Below are 17,674 nucleotides of genomic sequence, written 5' to 3'. Positions count from 1 at the left end.
CTGGGATGCAGACCATCAGGTCCTGGGGACTTATCAGCCTTCAGACTCAACAGTCTATCCAACACTGTTTCTTGCCTAATATAAATTTCCTTCAGTTCATCCTTTACCCTAGTTCCTTTGGCCACTATTACATCTGGGAGATTGTTTGTGTCTTCCCTAGTGAAGACAGATCCAAAGTACCTGTTCAACTCTTTTGCCATTTCCTCGTTCCCCATAATAAATTCACCCATTTCTGTCTTCAATGGCCCAATTTTGGTCTTAACTATTTTTTTGCTATTCACATACCTAAAGAAGCTTTTACTATCCTCCTTAATATTCTTGGCTAGTTTACCTTCGTATCTCATTTTTTCTTGGCATATTGCCTTTTTTGTTATCTTCTGTTGCTCTTTAAAAGCTTCCCAGTCCTCCAGTTTCCCGCTCATCTTTGCTATGTTATACTTCTTCTCTTTTATTTTTATACTGCCCTTTACTTCCCTCGTCAGCCACGGCCGCCCCTTACTCCCCTTAGGATCTTTCTTCCTCTTTGGAATGAACCAATCCTGCACCTTCTGCATTATTCCCAGAAATACCTGCCATTTTTGTTCCACTGTCTTCCCTGCTAGGGTATTGTTCCATTGAACTTTGGCCAGCTCCTCCCTCATAGCTCCATAGTTCCCTTTGTTCAACTGTAATACTGACACAAGGGACTGAATATCATTCCTCACCAACAGAGCCACCCCACCCCCTCTGCCTGTCAGTCTGTCCTTTCGATAAGATGTATATCCTTGAATATTCATTTCCCAGGCCGTGTCTCAGTTATTCCCACAACATCGTACTTGCCAATTTCCAACTGAGCCTCAAGCTCATCTACTTTATTTCTTATACTTCGTGCATTCATATATAATATTTTTAATTCGGTACTCCCCTCTCCTTTCATATCAATTCTTGTTTCACTTGGCCATACTGTATGATCTCTTCTTGAGCTTTCTACTCCATTGATTCTGTTGTCCTTTTTAACTTTTCTTATTTTCACTTTCCCTTTAACTCCAGCCTTATATTTCCAGTTCATCCCCTCCCCCCACTTTTAAACACATCCGTTTTGCAGTGGCAAACCTGTCTGCCAGAATGCTGGTCCCCTGCCTATTAAGGTGCAACCCGTCCCTTTTGTACCCTACCCCAAAACAGATCCCAGTGGTCCAAGAATGTAAATCCTTGCTTCCTGCACCAGTTCCTCAGCCACACATTCAGATCCATTATCTCCCTGTTCCTGCCCTCTCCAGCACGAGGAACTGGAAGCAAACCAGAGATAACCACCCTGAAAGTCCTGCTTTTCACCCTTCTTCCGAGTTCTCTGAAGTCCCGCTGCAGAATGTCCTTCCCGATGTCATTTGTGCCGACATGCACTACTCCTTCCGGCTGTTCACCTTCACCCTTGAGGATTCCCTGCAATCGGTCCGTGATGTCCTGGATCCTAGCACCAGGGAGGCAACACACCATCTTTAAATCTCGCCTGTTGCCGAAAAAAACCCCTTTCCGTACCTCTTACTACCACGGTAGTAGTCCCCTACTACCACGGCTCTTCCTGATGTCTGACTCCTCGGCTCTGCTTCTGCACCAATTTTCAGCTCGCAGACCTGTCCGCCTCTCAGACTGGCAGTATCTTCTGTCCTGACAACTTCCAAGAAGGTGAACCTGTTTAAGAGAGGTACATCCCCTGGGGTCTCCTGTACTTCAAGCATCCTTTCCTTCCTCATCGTCGCCCCCTTTCTCTCTTCCGGTTTCCTCGGGGTAACGACCTCACTGGAGGTCCTGTCCAGAAAACCCTCGTTTTCGAGGATAAACCTGAGGTTATCCAGTTCTTTCTTCACTGCTGCAACATGCTCCTTCAGAAGCTGAATCTGGACGCACTTTCCACAGCTGTAGCAGCCGGGGGCACCATCAGTGTCCCTGACCTCCCACATCATGCACGTAGCACACTGAATCAGCTTAGCGGTCATGTCTTCACCCTCTGCAATTGTGCCTGGCATAGTCTCCTCGCCGAAGACTCTCGAGCCAAAGACTAGCACTTCCCTCGACCAGGCCGCTTCCCGACAGCTGTCTGAAGCGTGAGGCCAGCAGGAGGTGGAGGGGGGCTTTGGGGAGTTTGCAGAGAGTCAGGTTTAGATTTCTACCGCTTTTATACCAGAGACCTGATGAAGGGTCTCGGCCCAAAACATTGACTGTTTACTCCCATCCACAGACGCTGCCTGACCTGCTGAGCCGTCAGAGAACATTGTATGTATTGCTCTAGATTTCCAGCATCTGCAGGAACTCTTGTGTCTTCTGATTTTATATATTACTATTCCCCCCACCCCACCCCACCCTTTCTCCCTCCCCTTTCTGCGCTCATTTCACTTTGACCACAAATTCATTTTCGCTTCTGCCTTTTACTTCCCTGCCTTGAAATCAGGAGGTGCGCTGCGAGGGGCAGAGGCGGAGAGAGAGGGCCCCTCCCTTATCACGGAAGGGTACTCCTAGACCAGCTAGCTGTGGCTGGGGACGTCCTTCAGGAAGCTGTCTGCATAAGTTTTAAGAGTTTAAAAACCAGTGCAAACAACTTATGCAGCGGAGATGTTTGAGTGATATCAAATAACAGCAGAACTAATAGATTTTGAATATACGGTGTACTCTCGTGATCACTGGTGTAAAATCACTCAATAAGCTTAGAGTTCATTCTAATCAGAGTGAATAGTTTTACAGACTTTATAAAACCATACTTCAGAGGCCGTTGGTGAAGTGCGCAGCGTTTTAGCCCAGACTCACCCAAATTCCTACAGCCAGGACCAGGAGAAAGTAGATGACAATGACAGAGATGTCGGCCGGGTTGTTGACGGCCAGTGAGTTGCCTGACCCGGTGTCATTGTTTGCAGACACGGTAGTGGTCTCCATCGCCGCTTCGCTGCGCAGGTGCCGACTGTCAAAGCAATACTTGGAGAGAAGCAAAGGCTTCCAAACATTGCACAAGAGTCTCTTTATATCTCGGCAGGTGTGGTTTCTTTCTATTTTCCTCTCCAATTTACAGTTAATAATAAAACCAGGAAATAGAGCCAGGTTTGTGCAATAAACTCAGCATGAGCTGACTAGAGAACGACAGGACGTAACAGTCCGATACTGTCCGAGGCACCCATATGCTAGCTCTAGGTCACCTATTAGACACGGGGAGATACTGCTAGGTTAGAGGACCCAGTCCAGTCCAAAATTTCATCCACGCTGACACAGCTGGACGAGTGAAAAGACAGTTAGAGGGAAGGGGTCAACACAACTGGAGGAGTGAGGGAAGGACAGATGAGGGGTGGGCGAGGACTGGTGGGTGGGGGAAGGACAGATGAAGGGTGAGCAAAAGACAGCTGGGTGGGGGAAGCACAGGTCAGGGGAGGGAAAGGACGTTGGGTGCTGGGGTAAGGACAGGTGGAATGTTGGGGAGATGACAATAGACAGTAGGTGTAGGAGAAGGCCATTCGGCCTTTCTAGCTAGCACTGCCATTCACTGTGATCATGGCTGATCATACACAATCAGTACCCCATTTCTGCCCTCTCCCCATATCCCTTGACCCCGCTATCTATAAGAGCTCTATCTAACTCTCTCTTGAAAGCATCCCGAGACTTGGCCTCCACTGCCTTCTGGGGCAGAGCATTCCACATATCCACCACTCTGGGTGAAAAGGTTTTTCCGCATCTCTGTTCTAAATGGCCTACCCCTTATTCTTAAACAGTGGCCTCCAGTTCTAGACTCACCCATCAGCGGGAACATGCCTCCTGCCTCCAGCGTGTCCAATCCCTTAATAATCTTATATGTTTCAATTAGATCCCCTATCATCCTTCTAAATGACAGGAGGAGGGTTGGTGGAAGGACAAGTGAGAATGGAGGAAGGGCAGGTGAGGAGTGGGGGAAGCACAGGTGGAGGGATGGAGAAGGACAGGTGAGGGTGGGGAAAGGGCAGGTGGAGGGGTGGGGGAGGACAGGTGGTTGGGGAAAGGTCAGGTGGGTGAGGGAAGAACAAGTGGTGGGGTGGGGAGGAAGGACAGGTAGGTGGGGGAAGGGCAGGTGAATGGTTAAAGGGCAGATGAGGAGTGAGGGAAGAACAGGTGGAGTGGAGGGGAAAAGACAGATGAGGGGTGGGGGAAGCACAGGTGATGGAGGAAAGGGAGGTCTGGGGTGGAGGAAGGGCAGGTGGGTAGGGGAAAACAGGTAGAAGGGTGGGGGGACAGTTGAGGAGTGGGGAAAGGACAGGTAAGGAATGAGGGATGGAAAGGTGGAGCGGTAGGGAAAGACGGGAGGGTGGGTGAAACACAGGTGAGTGGTGGGGGAAGCACAAGTAGTGGTGTGGGGGAATGACAAGTGGAGCGATGGGGAAGGACAGGTGGGTGGGGTAAGGAGAGGTGGGGGTGGGGGATGGACAGTTGAGGGGTAGGGGAAGGACAGAATGGTGGGTGAAGGAGAGATGGGTAGGGGAAGGACAGGTGGAAGGGTGGGGGACAGCTGAGGAGTGGGGAAAGGACAGGTGAGGGGTGAGGGATGGCAAAGTGGAGTGGTGGGGAAAGATGGGAGGGTGGGTGAAACAAGTGAGTGGTGGGGAAGCACAGGTGGAGGTGTGGGGGAATGACAAGTGGAGGGATGGGGAAGGACAGGTGGTAGGGGGAAGGAGAGGTGGGGGCAGGGCAAGGATAAGTGAGGGGTAGGGGAAGGACAGGTGGAAACAGAACCATAGAAAACCTACAGCACAATACAGGCCCTTCAGCCCACAATGCCGTGCCAAACTTTTTCCACTGAGGCTAGGGGAGAAAAAAACCAGAGGACATGGGTTAAGGGTGAAGGGGGAAACACTTAAAGGGAACATTAAGAGGGGGCTTCTTCACACAGAGAATGGTGGGAGTGTGGAATGAGCTGCCAGATGAAGTGGTAAATGCTGGCTCACTTTTAGCATTTAAGAAAAACTTGGACAGGTACATGGATGAGAGGCGTATGGAGGGATATGGGTCAGTGGGACTAGGCAGAAAAATGGTTCAGCACAGCCAAGAAGGGCCAAAAGGCCTGTTTCTGTGCTGTAATGTTCTATGGTTCTAAATTACCCAGGGTTACCCACAGCCCTCTATTTTTCCAAGCTCCATGTACCTATCCAGAAGTCTCTTAAAAGACCCTGTCATATCCGCCACCACCACCATCACTGGAACCCCATTCCATACACTCACCAACCTCTGAAAAAACTTTCCCCTGACACCTCCGCTGTACCTACTTCCAAGCACCTTAAATCTGTGCCCTCTCGTGTTAGCCATTTCAGCCCTGGGAAAAAGCCTCTGACTATCCACATGATCAATGCCTCTCATCATCTTATACACCTCTATCAGGTCACCTCTCATTCTCTGTTGCTCCAAGGAAAAGAGGCCAAATTCACTCAACCTATTCTCATAAGGCATGCTCCCCAATCCAAGCAACATCCTTGTAAATCTCCCATGAACCCTTTCTATAGTTTCTACATCCTTCCTGTAGTGAGGTGACCAGAACTGAGCATAGTACTCCACGAGAGTCTGACAAAGGTCCTATAAAGCTGTAACATTACCTCTCGGCTCTTAAACTCAATCCCATGGTTGATGAAGGCCAATGACCTGTATGCTTTCTTAACCACACAGTCAACCTGTGCAGCTGCTTTGAATGTCCTAAGGACTCGGACCCCAAGATCTCTCTGATCCTCCACACTGCCACACTATATTAAGCCATTATATCTGACCTACCAAACTGAACCATCTAACACTTACCTGGGTTGAACTCCATCTGACACTTCTCAGCCCAGTTTTGCATTCTATTGATGTCCCGTTGTAACCTCTGACAGCCCTCCAAACTATCCACAACACCCCCAACCTTTGTGTCAGCAACAAATTTACTAACCCATCCCTCCACTTCCTCATCCAGGTCATTTATAAAAATCACAAAGAGTAGGGGTCCCAGAACAGATCCCTGAGGCACACCATGCAGAAATATGACCTATCTACAACCACACTTTGCTTTCTGTGGGCAAGCTAATTCTGGATCCACAAAGGAAGGTCTGCTTGGATCCCAAGCCTCCTTACTTTCTCAGTAAGCCTTGCATGGGGTACCTTATCAAATGCCTTGCTGAAATCCATATACACTACGTCTGTCGCTCTACCTTCATCAATGTGTTTAGTCACATCCTCAAAAATTTCAATCAGGCTTGCAAGGCATGACCTGCCTTTGACAAAGCCATGCTGACTATTCCTAATCCTTTTATGCCTCTCCAAATGTTCATAAATCCTGCCTCTCAGGAATTTCTCCATCAACTTAGCAACCACTGAACTCACTGGTCTATAATTTCCTGGGCTGTCTCAACTCCATTTCTTGAATAAGGGAACAACATCTGCAACCCTCCAATCCTCCAGAACCTCTCCCATTCCCATTGGTAATGTAAAGATCATTGCCTCCTACTGTAACCTGGAGTATATCTCATTTGGTACCAAAGACTTATCCTACTTGATGCTTTACAAAAGCTCCAGCACATCCTTTTTCTTAATGTCTATATGCTCAAGCTTTTCAGTCCACTGTAAGTCATCCCTACAATTACCAAGATCTTTTTTATGTAGTGAATACTGAAGCCAAGTATTCATTAAGTACATCTGCTATCTCCTCTGGTTCCATACACACTTCTCCACTGTCACACTTGATGGTCCTATTCTCTGATGTCTTATCCTCTTGCTCTTCACATACTCGTAGAATGCCTTGGGGTTTCCTTAATCCTGTCCGCCAAGGACTTCTCATGGCCCCTTCTGCTTCTCCTAATTTCTTTCTTAAGCTCCTTCCTGCTAGCCTTATAATCCTCTAGATCTGTACCATTACCTAGTTTTTCAAACCTTTTGTAAGCTTTTCTTTTCTTCTTGACTAGATTTTCAACAGTCTTTGTACACCACTGTTCCTGTACCCTACCATCTGTTCCCTGTCTAATCGGAATGTACCTATGCAGAACTCCATGCAAATATCCCCTGAACATTTGCCACATTTCTGCCATATGCTTCCAAGTTCCTGCCAAATAGCTTCATATTTCCCCTTACTCCAATTAAGCATTTCCCTAACTTGTCTGTTCCTATTCCTCTCCAATGCTATGGTAAAGGAGACAGAAATGTCTCCAAAATGCTCTCCCACCTGACACCTGACCAGGTTCATTTCCCAATACCAGATCAAATACAGCCTCTCCTCTTGTAGGCTTCTCTACATATTGTGTCAGGAAACCTTTTTGAACACACCTAACAAAGTCCACCCCGTCTAAACCCCTCACTCTAGGGAGATGCCAATCAATATTTGGGAAATTAAAATCTCCCACAATGACAACCCTGTTATTATTACACCTTTCCAGAATCTGTCTCCCTATCTGCTCCTCGAGGTCCCTGTTTCTATTGGGAGGGCTATAAAAACACCCAGTAGGGTTATTGGTCCTTTCTTGTTCCTAACCTCCACCCACAGAGACTCAGTAGACAATCCCTCCATGACTTCCACCTTTTCTGCAGCCATGACACTATTTCTGATTAACAGTGCCACGCCCCACCTCTTTTGCCTCCTCCCTGTCCTTTATGAAACATCTAAAGCCTGGCACTCTTAGTAGCCTTTCCTGCTCTTGAGCCATCCAAGACTCTGTAATGGCCACAATGTCATAGCTCCAAGTACTGATCCATGCTCTAAGCTCATCTACTTTGTTCATGATGCTTCTTGCATTAAAATATCTCAAACCATTGGTCCGAGCGTATCCCTCCTCTGCCTATTCTCCCTCTCACACTGCCTACAATCTTTCTCCATTTGTGAGTCAACTGCCCCTTCCATCTCTTTAGTTTGGTTCCCACCCCCAGCAATTTCAAACTCTCCCCAATAGCCTTAGCAAACCTCCCTGCCAGGATATTGGTCCCCCTTGAATTCAAGTGCAGCCCGTCCTTTTTGTACAGGTCATGTCTGCCCCAAAAGAGGTCCCAATGTTCCAGAAATCTGAATCCCCGTCCCCTGCTCCAATCCCTCAGCCACAGATTTATCCTCCACCTCTCTCTGTTCCTATACTCACTGTCAATTGGCACAGTTAATAATCCCAAGATTACTACTTTTGAGGTCCTGCTTTTCAACATCCTTATTAACTTCCTGTAGTCTGTTTTCAGGACCTCCTCCCTTTTCCTAGCTATGTAGTTGTACCAATATGTACCACAACCTCTGGCTGTTCACCTGGGGGAAATGACAGCATGGTGGCAATGGACAGGTAGAGGGTGGGGGTAGGAGGGGTGGCGGAGGACAGGTGGATAGAGGAAAGATGTGGAGGGTTAGGGAAGCACAGGCGAGGGTTGTGGGAAGGACAGGTGATGGGTGGGGAATGACAGGTGGAGGGGAAAGGAAATGACAGGTGGATGGAAGGGGAGGCACAGGTGAGGGGTGGGAGAAGTATAGATGAGGGTGAGGAGAGTACAGGTTGGTGAGGGTAGAATAGGTGCAGTGGTGAGTGAAGCATAGGTGAGGGGTGGATGAAGGACAGGTGAGGGGTAGGGGAAAACAGGCTGAGGGTGGGAGAAGGACAGGTGAGGGTGGGGGAGGGTATGTGGGTGGTGGAAGGAAAGGTGAAGGGGTTAGGGAAGCACAGATGAGGGTTGCGTTTGGGACAGGTGAGAGGTGCTGCTGACAGGTGGAGGGGTGGGGGTATAGGCAGAGGGGTGTGGGGTGAGGTGAGGGTGGCAGAAGATCTGGTGAGGGGTGGGGGATGGACAGGTGGAGCTGTGAGGGAAGGTCATTTGAATGGGTTAAGGAAAGGTGAGGGTGCAAAAAGGACAGGTGTGTGGGAGAGGGACAGGTGAGGGATGGGAGGAATGACATATGGGTGGGGGATAACAGGTAGGTGGTGTGGAATGACAGGTGTAGGGGAGGACAGATGGGTGGGGTAAGGACAGGTGAGGTGTGGGGAAAGAACAGGTGAGGGGTGGATGAATGACAGGTGGGTGTAGGAAAGACAGGTGGAGGAACTGGGGAATGACAGGTGGAGGGGTAGGGCGATGACAGGTAGAGTGGTGAGAGAAGGACAGGTGGGTGGAGGAAGGATATATGTAGTGTTGGGGGTAGGGCAGCTGGCTGGGGAAGAACAGGTGAGGGTTGAAGGAAGGACAAGTAAGGAGAGGAGAAATGACTTGTGGAGGAGTGGGGAAGACAGATGAATGGCGGGGAGAGGACAGGTGGGTGGGGGAAGGACAGGTGGGGGTGGGGAGAGTTTAGGTTGGTGGAGGATGAACAGGTGGAGTGGTGAGGAAAGGATAGGTGAGGGGAGGGAATTGACAGGTGGAGGTGTGAGGGAAGCGCAGGTAAGAGTGAGAGAAGACTGGTGGGTGGGGGAAAACAGGTGGAGGGGTGTAGAAATGACAGCTGAGGGGTGGGGGAGGAACAGGTGAGTGGGGAAATGACAGAGATGGGGTGGAGAAGGACAGATAGAGAAGTTGGGGAAGGACTGGTGAGGGGTGGATGAAGGACTGGTGAGGGGTGGATGAAGGACTGGTGAGGGGTGGGAGAGGGTAGGTGGATGGTAGAAAGACAGGTGGAGGGGATGGAGAAACACAGGTGAAGGCTGCTGTAAGGACAGGTGGAGGGGTAGTGGTACAGGTGGAGGGATGTGAGAAGGGGAGGTGCATGTGCTGGTAGGTCAGGGGTGGGAGTGACAGGTGGAAGGGTGGGGGATGGACAGTTGGATGGGTTAAGGACAGGTGTGGATGGGGAAAGGACGATGTATGGGAGAAAGACAGGTAAGGGGTAGGGGAAGAACAGGTGGAGGGGAGTGGTAATGAGAGCTGAGGAGTGGGGAAGGACAGATGGAGTGGTAAGTTTAGGACAGGTGGGTAGAGTAAAGGCTGTTAGTGGGGTGTGGGGAAGGATAGGTGGGTGGGGAAAGACAGGTGGAGGGGCGGGGGAAGAACAGGTGAGAGGTGAAAGACTGCACAGTTAGAGTTGTGGGAGAAGCACATCTGGAGGGTTGAGGGTCCACAGCTGGCGAGAGGAGTTGTGGATCTGGTGAGTGGGGGTATGACAAGTGGAAGTGTAAGGGAGGTATCATAGGGCTCCTGTTGTGAGAAGGAAATGCATTGCTTGGTGACTTTTTTCCCATAGACACCTGTGGCCCCAGGATATTATTTCAAGAGATCTCCTGCCATTAGTCCTGGGATCTCATTGAGTGTTCGATTGTCTGTTGTCAGTGTGCCAGGGCCACAGACACTGTCCTCTGCACACAACACACTGCTGGATGGTTTCCACCTCGGTTTCTCTCCCAAAGTGCCCCTGCACAGAACCCAGTATGAGGGCCATAGGTATGAATACCGCACTGCATTTACCCCAGAGAAGGTGAATCTAAAACTAGAGGGCAGAGGGTGAAGGTCAGAGGCAAAGATTCAAAAGAGAGGTGAGGGGCAACTACTTCATGTGGGCAGGATGGTGGGTGGTAGTCCATATATGGACGAGCTGCCAGAGGATGTGTTGAAGCAGATTAATGACATTTAAGACATTTGAACAGGTTCACGGATAGGAAAAGTTTAGAGGGCTGTGGACCAAATGTGAAAATATACATTTAGCTGAGGTGGGAATCATAGATGGGTTCAGCTAAGGAGTCTGTATACCAGATGATTCTACAACTATAGCTTGGGCACAGATCTCTGACTCGGTACAGCCAGGCCGGACACTGGCTGATTCCAGTTTGGATTGTCTTGATTTCTGCCTAGCCCCTTTCAAGCGATGAGTGAAGTGGGACACTCTGCCTGTGGAGCAGAGCCTTACCAAAGGCCATCAGAGTTGGATACCCTCAAGCTAGCTAGCACACATCACAGCAAACATCGAGCTGCAGAGTGTAGAGTTACAGTCGATCCTCTCCCACATCCTCTCCCCACCCACACCCTAACCCCTTCTACATCCTCCCCTCTCCATCACCCTGCCCCTCAACCTTTCCACTCCTCAACCTCTCAATCCCTCACCTTCTCCACCCTTTATTCTTTCCACCCCTTACCCTCATGATCCCTCATCCTCACCCTCTCTCATTCTCTCCACCCCTACCCTCTCGATATCTCATCCTATCGATCCCTCATTGTCCCTCATCCTCTCGACCCTTCATCCTCTCCAACCCTTAACCTCCCTGTCCCTCATCCTCTTTGCCTTTCATCCTCAGAATCTCATATAGATCCCCTTCCATCATCTGCCCTGCCCCTCACCCTCACTATCCCTCATTCTTACTGCCCCTCACATCCTCCTTGTCCCTTATCCACTCTGCCACTCATCCTCCGGTCCCCACATTCTCCCCACCCCATTCTGTTCAAGCTGTGACCCTCGTTGTTGAGCCACACTCTCTCCGTCCACCAACACCTGCAACTACTGTAGTTCTCCTCCATCACTCCTGTCCTCCAGGATCTCTGCACTCCCCCAGGTCCATGTCCTTCACACTTTGCCCTCCCCTCTCCCCACCACTGTCTCTGGACAACAAGCCTCCCAGCTCCACATTTTCCCCATAAACCTCCAACACATCTGCAGTAATTTCCCCTGTGCTTCAGTTCCTTATCCAAAGATTTTGTCATCATTTCTGACAGGACATTAAGTTCATGGCATGTTGCAAAATTCAAACTTTTGCTGACGTTCAGATTTCAGAGTTTATATTTGACCTTTGCCCAGTTAATTGAAAGTTCTGTTCAGTAACAGATACAGGGCCTAATCACACCTTAACCCTAATGGTATTTATGTCTTTATTGATGCTGTTTACAAAATATTAGTAGGTACCGATTAATCATGATGCTACATCTAAAATTAAATGTCAAAGATCCTGGGCTAATGAGAAGATTACTGATTACATCAAAACTGTTCCCGACCCCAGATCAATACCCAGCCCCTGTGACATCGTCCAATTGTGTATGCAGCACATCCTGACACTTTCTGTTTCAACACATGATTGGTTAATCACACCTCCGGGTGCAATTGCCCTCCACTCACTGCATCCTATGTCAAAATGCCTCCCTTTGGAATCAAGCAAGTTTATCAGCAATGTCTCACAATGTGAAATTTGTTGCTTTGTGGCAGCACTGCCATGCAAAGAATAAAGATCTATAAATAGAAGATAAATAAATTGTACAAAGGAAAGGAATAATGGGGTAGTGTTCATAGGTCAATGAACCATTTAGAAATCTGATGGCAGAGAGGAAGAAACTGTTCCTACATCACTGAGTGTGTGTCTTCAGGCTCCTGTACCTCCGCTCTAATGTGTTACAAATGAAGGGAGCAAAGTCGCCCCCCCCTTTTTGAGAATCGCAAAATCGCTATTATTTCGGGTCTGATACCCAGGAAATGAGAGAGATACACATCATGTCAGTAATGAGAGAGAGAGAGATGCAGGATCACAGCAAAGGCAGTTGTTATAGACAACGCAGAATACACAACAAGGTGGAATGTCTCCTATTGACAAAAAGAGAGATTACTGCTATTGTCTCTTGAAGAATGAATTGGGCATTGAGTACTGTTCTATTCATTGAAACCCCTCAGGGAGCAACCAGAGTGGTCTGGTTGAGGGATTGCATCATCCCAACCTGATTGACATCTGAGACCGCGTGAGTGAGGATAAAAGTCGGGTCTGGGGAACACCCCTCAGACACACCAGGAGAAACATACGAGACCGGTGGGGGGCTTGTGTGTGTGTCCATCCTTGCCTGGGTGGCGAGTCCTCCACGGAATGGTCTAGCTAAAGGACGGATATTGGGGGGGACTCTTCACACAGAGTGGTGGGCGTGTGGAATGAGCTGCCAGTTGAAGTGGGCTCACTTTTAACATGTCCATTTAAGAAAAATTTGGACAGGTACATGGATGAGAGGGGTATGGAGGGATATGGTCCAGGTGCAGGTTAGTGGGTCTAGGCAGAAAAATGGTTCGGCACTGCCAAGAAGGGCCAAAAAGTCTGTTTCTGTGCTGTAATGTTCTATGGTTCTATCCTTATAAGACATGCTGTCTAGTCTAGGCAGCATCCTGGTAAATCTCTGCACCCTCATGCAACAAGATCCCTACCTGCTGGTTCTCTGGCTCTCACAGACCAAGAGACGTGAGCCATAGTGTCACACAACCCTTGTGGCTGACTCATCCATGGCAACCAGGATGCTTACCAAGCTGGTTTAATTTGCCTGCATTTGGCCCATATCCCTCTCACTGGACATACACTGGGAAATTGCACAGCAGAAATGTGGAGGTTATTTCAGAAGTACTTGCTTAGGGTTCTGGACAGCTGATCCCATTGAGGAAGGGAAAGGAAGACAGAGTGAAGGAACTTTGACAAGAGATGTAAAATATTTAGTCAAGAAGGAGAAAGAAGCACACAGTACAGCATACAGGTTTAGTAAGCAAGAATCAGACAGAGCTTTTGAGAACTATGAGGAAGACCATAAGGAACTTAAGAATGGATTTAGAAGAGTTAGAAGGGGATATGATTAAGGAAAGTCAAAAAAGTGTTCTACATGTATGTGAAGATCAGGGGAATGACCATAGTGAGGGTAGAACTGATCAGGGGATAAGAGGAACCATGTGCCCAGAGACAAAGGAGGTAGGGGAGCTCTTAATGAATAATTTGCTTCAGTTTCACCAGAGAGCAGGACCTTGACAAAAGTGAGATCAGCATAGAACAAGCTGATGTGCTGGAACATGTTGAGGTTAAGAGAAAGGATGTGTTAGAACTTTTGAAAAATAAGTCCCTGGGGTCAGATGGAATATACCTCAGGTTACAACAGGAAGTGAGGGAAGAGAATGCTGTGTCTTCGACTTCAGCAGTAGTACCAGCAAACTGGAAGATTGCAAACTTTTTTTTTTAATATTTTATTTAGAGATACAGTGCAGAACATGTTCTGCTAGCACAACAAGCTGCACCGTCCAACAACCCACCTACTTAACCCTAGTCTAATAACAAGAGGACCACAACCCTATCATTGGGTTTGGAGGCTTGCATGACTCACTGATCCAGTGAGCTATGTTGGCTGGAGTCAGGATTTTATGCTTTGGTTCTTGGTAGGGTCACCCATGCCAAGCAGGTAGAAGCCAGACTGAGCGCTAACAACCCTGACTGGTAAAACAAAATTATTATGGAAACAGCAATGTAGAATCTTTCTATGTCCAAGTGCCATGGTATTCCGGAGTCTCCACCAGGACTTGTGTGGCTGACAGTAGTGAAAACCACGAGAAAGCTACTGACATGATGAAGGAAGCCTGGAACACCACCGGAAATGGAGAATCTACATTGCTGCCCCAAACGCCAACAGTGTAACAAGCAGTAAGTAAGTAAATAATACCAGGATAATTTACAATAACCATTTAACCTCTGTCATATATCTTTGGAGTGTGTGAGGAAACTGGAGCACCCAGAGGAAACCCACAGGGTCACAGAGAGAACGTATAAACTCCTTATACAGAACGCCGGAATTAACTCCGAACTCTGAGCTGTAACAGTTTAGCGCTAACTGTGCAGATTTTCACAAATAAAATGGCATGAGGCATTTTATGTTTAAGAAATACATTTTACAGTCATTCATTGTACTCCAAGCACTGAACACAAAAAGTGTGGTAACAGAACTTCACGTAATATGACATCATGTCAGACCAGCCTCTTAAAGTGAAACCCCAGCTCAATGTTGGTGGTTGTGAATTATGAACGTATCCCCTAATTACATCACCCTACACAGCCCCCCCCCCCCCCCCCCAAGAATTCACTAAAACTGGCATTGTGAGCCTGTCTGGACTCGGACAAACTGCCCGGCTTGAGTCCTGTGTTCCATGGGTGGAGGAGCATCCTCTGACTCATCCAGACTGGACTTGACACACACACATGCTCACGTTGTGATGTTAGGGGCATGGTAGTGGAATCTACCAAATCATGGTGGGCCAGTTTAGCAATTACATTAGGATTTACCCCTCTTACCTATGATAAAGGTTTTTTCTCACTTTCCAAAACGCAGAACTGGCCATCGTAAGGGGATGTTGGTGTACGTCATGGCGGATTAAAATAAACAAAAACCCAAGACTGCTGTACACCATGATGGGAGGGAGGAATAGGTGAAAAATAATTGATTTACTGAGGGTGGAATGCTGTTGAGAGGCCTGTTATGAATGTACCACAGCTCTGAGGGGCCGAAGGGTGCGGGGGTAGCCCCCTCTTTTGTGAGAATCGCAAGATCACTATTGAGTCAATTCAGGAGACACAGGAAATGAGAGAAAGACATGCAGAATCCACACAAGGGTTAGAATGTGTCCTGGCCTCAAAAGGCGGACCCATTGATACCGGCTATTGTCTCTTGGAGACGGACTTGTGTATTGCATCCTGTACGATGCCATCAAAGCCCCAGGCAATGAACCAAGGAGGAGGTTGGTGGAGGGATTGCATCATCCCCAACCTGATTGACACCTGAGACCCTGTGAGTCAGGATAAAAAAAGAGTCTGTGGGAACAGCCCCTCAGACGCACCAGAAGAAACGCTAGCGATCCCGTAACAGCGAAAGCCAGTGGAAGGCCACGTGCGTCCGCTTCCATTTGCCCGGAATTGGTGACCTTTGCCACGGAAAAACGGTTTTTAGTTAACAACGGGGAACTCAACTCTCAACGACTCTCGAAGGATTGACATCATAAACAGAATGGGCAAGTTTTAACCCGTCTCTCTCTCTCTCCAACAATTGCCACACAGGGTCCCCAATGGTGGCAGCCTGTATGAACTGAACGAACTATATATTTCCATCGGACAATTCATTATCCCCTAGACAATGATACAGCTTATTTCTTATTGATTATTATTATACCTGCGCTTTTAGATTTAGTATTGACGACGTATATTATCTGTGTGTTTGCATTGATATTATTTTTGTGTATTTCTATCAATAAATACTGTTAAAAATAGTACCATCAGACTTCAACGGACCTCTCTATCTTTGCTGGTAAGTGACCCAGTTATGGGGTACGTAACAGGCCAAACAGGTGGTAGTGGCCTCAGGAATAAAAATCAGCTGGCACTCGTAATGGCAGCCCGTATACTCAGCTGTGGATGACTGCAGGTCATCTTTTGGATCCGTTCTGAGCCCCAGCAGGACACAAGGGAGACGATCATGCCAACACTCATGCATCAGGGAAGCTCTCAATGTTGCCCTTAAGAAATGGTAAAACCATTCGCACAGGCTATTGGACCTGGGGTGAATTGCCATGGTGGGATGTAACCTAATGACATCACAGCCCAGAGGTCTGAAATGAATAGGGGACCACGGTCAGAGGAAGTATCAGATAGGATGTCAAACCGAGCAACCCAGGCGCTGATGAATGTCCGAGCCACATCTGCAGCTATTGTTGATACTAGAGGAATGACCTCTGGCCACCTGGGGGTACGGCCTGCCATGGTAAGAAGGTTCTTGAAACAGCAGGGGGTGAAGAGGACAAACAAGGTCCAAGTTGACATGGTCAAACTGTTGCTCAGGGATCTCAAAAGGAACCAATGTTGCCTGGAAATTATGGTTAATTTTTGCCCAATGGCACTCCATGCAGTTTGCAGTCCAATTACACATGTCCTTTCTGAGGCTCTGACAGATAAACTTTAGTCAACCAGTTTCTGTGAGGTCTTCCGGCCCAGATGTGAGAGGCCGTGTATGGAGGCAAAAACAGTTTGGGTCCAGTTTGTGGGCACTGGGGCAAGAGCGACTGGTTGAGAAATTGCACAGGAGAGAAATCCCAGTTTCCTCGAACTTAATGTCAGCCAACCAGAGGCCTGTGACAGTTGTTCAGTAAGCCTGGACCTCTGGGTCAGTAGCTTGGTCAGCTGCCATGCCAGCATAGTCATCCCTTATGTCACTGTGAGAGGCAGTCAGCCATGACAATATTTTTCCTCTTGGTATGTTGTGAACTCGGATATATAGGCCAGGTGGTGTTGCTGCCATGCAGATCAAGGGTCTGACATTTTGGCCACCACTTTGGTGAAGTGTTTCTGGTCAATGAATGTTGTGAAATGGCGACACTCTGGAAGAAAACAAAAGTGGTAGACAGCCAGGTAGAGACTGAGAAGCTCACAGTCAAACGTGCTGTATTTCCTGTCAGGGGGTGGTGGGATGCAGCGACCAGCTGAAGTAGGTGAGCAGATGCCATACATTCCGACCAACCATTTGAGCACAGTACCCACAACATAGTCTGAAATTTCAGTAGCAATGGCGTAATTGGGAAATGGGTGTGCCAGTAAGGTCATGTTAGAAAGAGCTTCTATGGTTTTTTGTATTTTATGACCATCTGCAGAAGCCAAATCTCAGAGTTGAATTCTGCATACATATTTTGATAACAAAATAAACCTTTAAATCTTTCTTAAGATCAACTAACAATCCTTGGGCACACAGGAAATCTGTACTGAGCAGAGGTCTAGCCTTAGTCAGGACGAAACCCCCATGTGTAATGTCACCCACTGAAGCAAAGTGTCACCTGTCGTGTCCCGAAAGTCTGAATCCTGATGCCGTTGGTGGTTTCCAGAGAGGTTTTATCACTCTTTGCCTTCTCATCAAGCGACAATGCTGGCAGCACACTCTCTTAAGCACCCATGTCACAAAGGAAACATCGGCCTGAAAGAGTATCCGTGATGAACAGTAGACGGCTCTGGTAGCTGGAATCCATGGTGTTCAC

The 17,674-nt window shown here is 48.1% G+C and overlaps 1 protein-coding gene across 1 annotated transcript in view; it reads right to left on the bottom strand.

Moving 5' to 3' along the window:
- slc5a1 (solute carrier family 5 member 1) overlaps positions 1–3,012 on the bottom strand; it is a 126,786-nt gene extending 123,774 nt beyond the window's left edge. Inside the window, exon 1 of the mRNA XM_073055661.1 lies at positions 2,782–3,012. Coding sequence (XP_072911762.1) covers positions 2,782–2,907 — 126 coding nt within the window. The 5' untranslated portion in view covers positions 2,908–3,012. The remainder of the gene's footprint in view (positions 1–2,781) is intronic.
- Positions 3,013–17,674: the final 14,662 nt, after the last annotated feature.

This window comes from Hemitrygon akajei, chromosome 9 (genome assembly GCF_048418815.1).
Source record: "Hemitrygon akajei chromosome 9, sHemAka1.3, whole genome shotgun sequence".
Classification (NCBI taxonomy): domain Eukaryota; kingdom Metazoa; phylum Chordata; class Chondrichthyes; order Myliobatiformes; family Dasyatidae; genus Hemitrygon; species Hemitrygon akajei.
The sequence above is the reverse complement of the archived record's forward strand: the minus strand, read 5'-3'. Positions and strand labels throughout refer to the sequence as shown.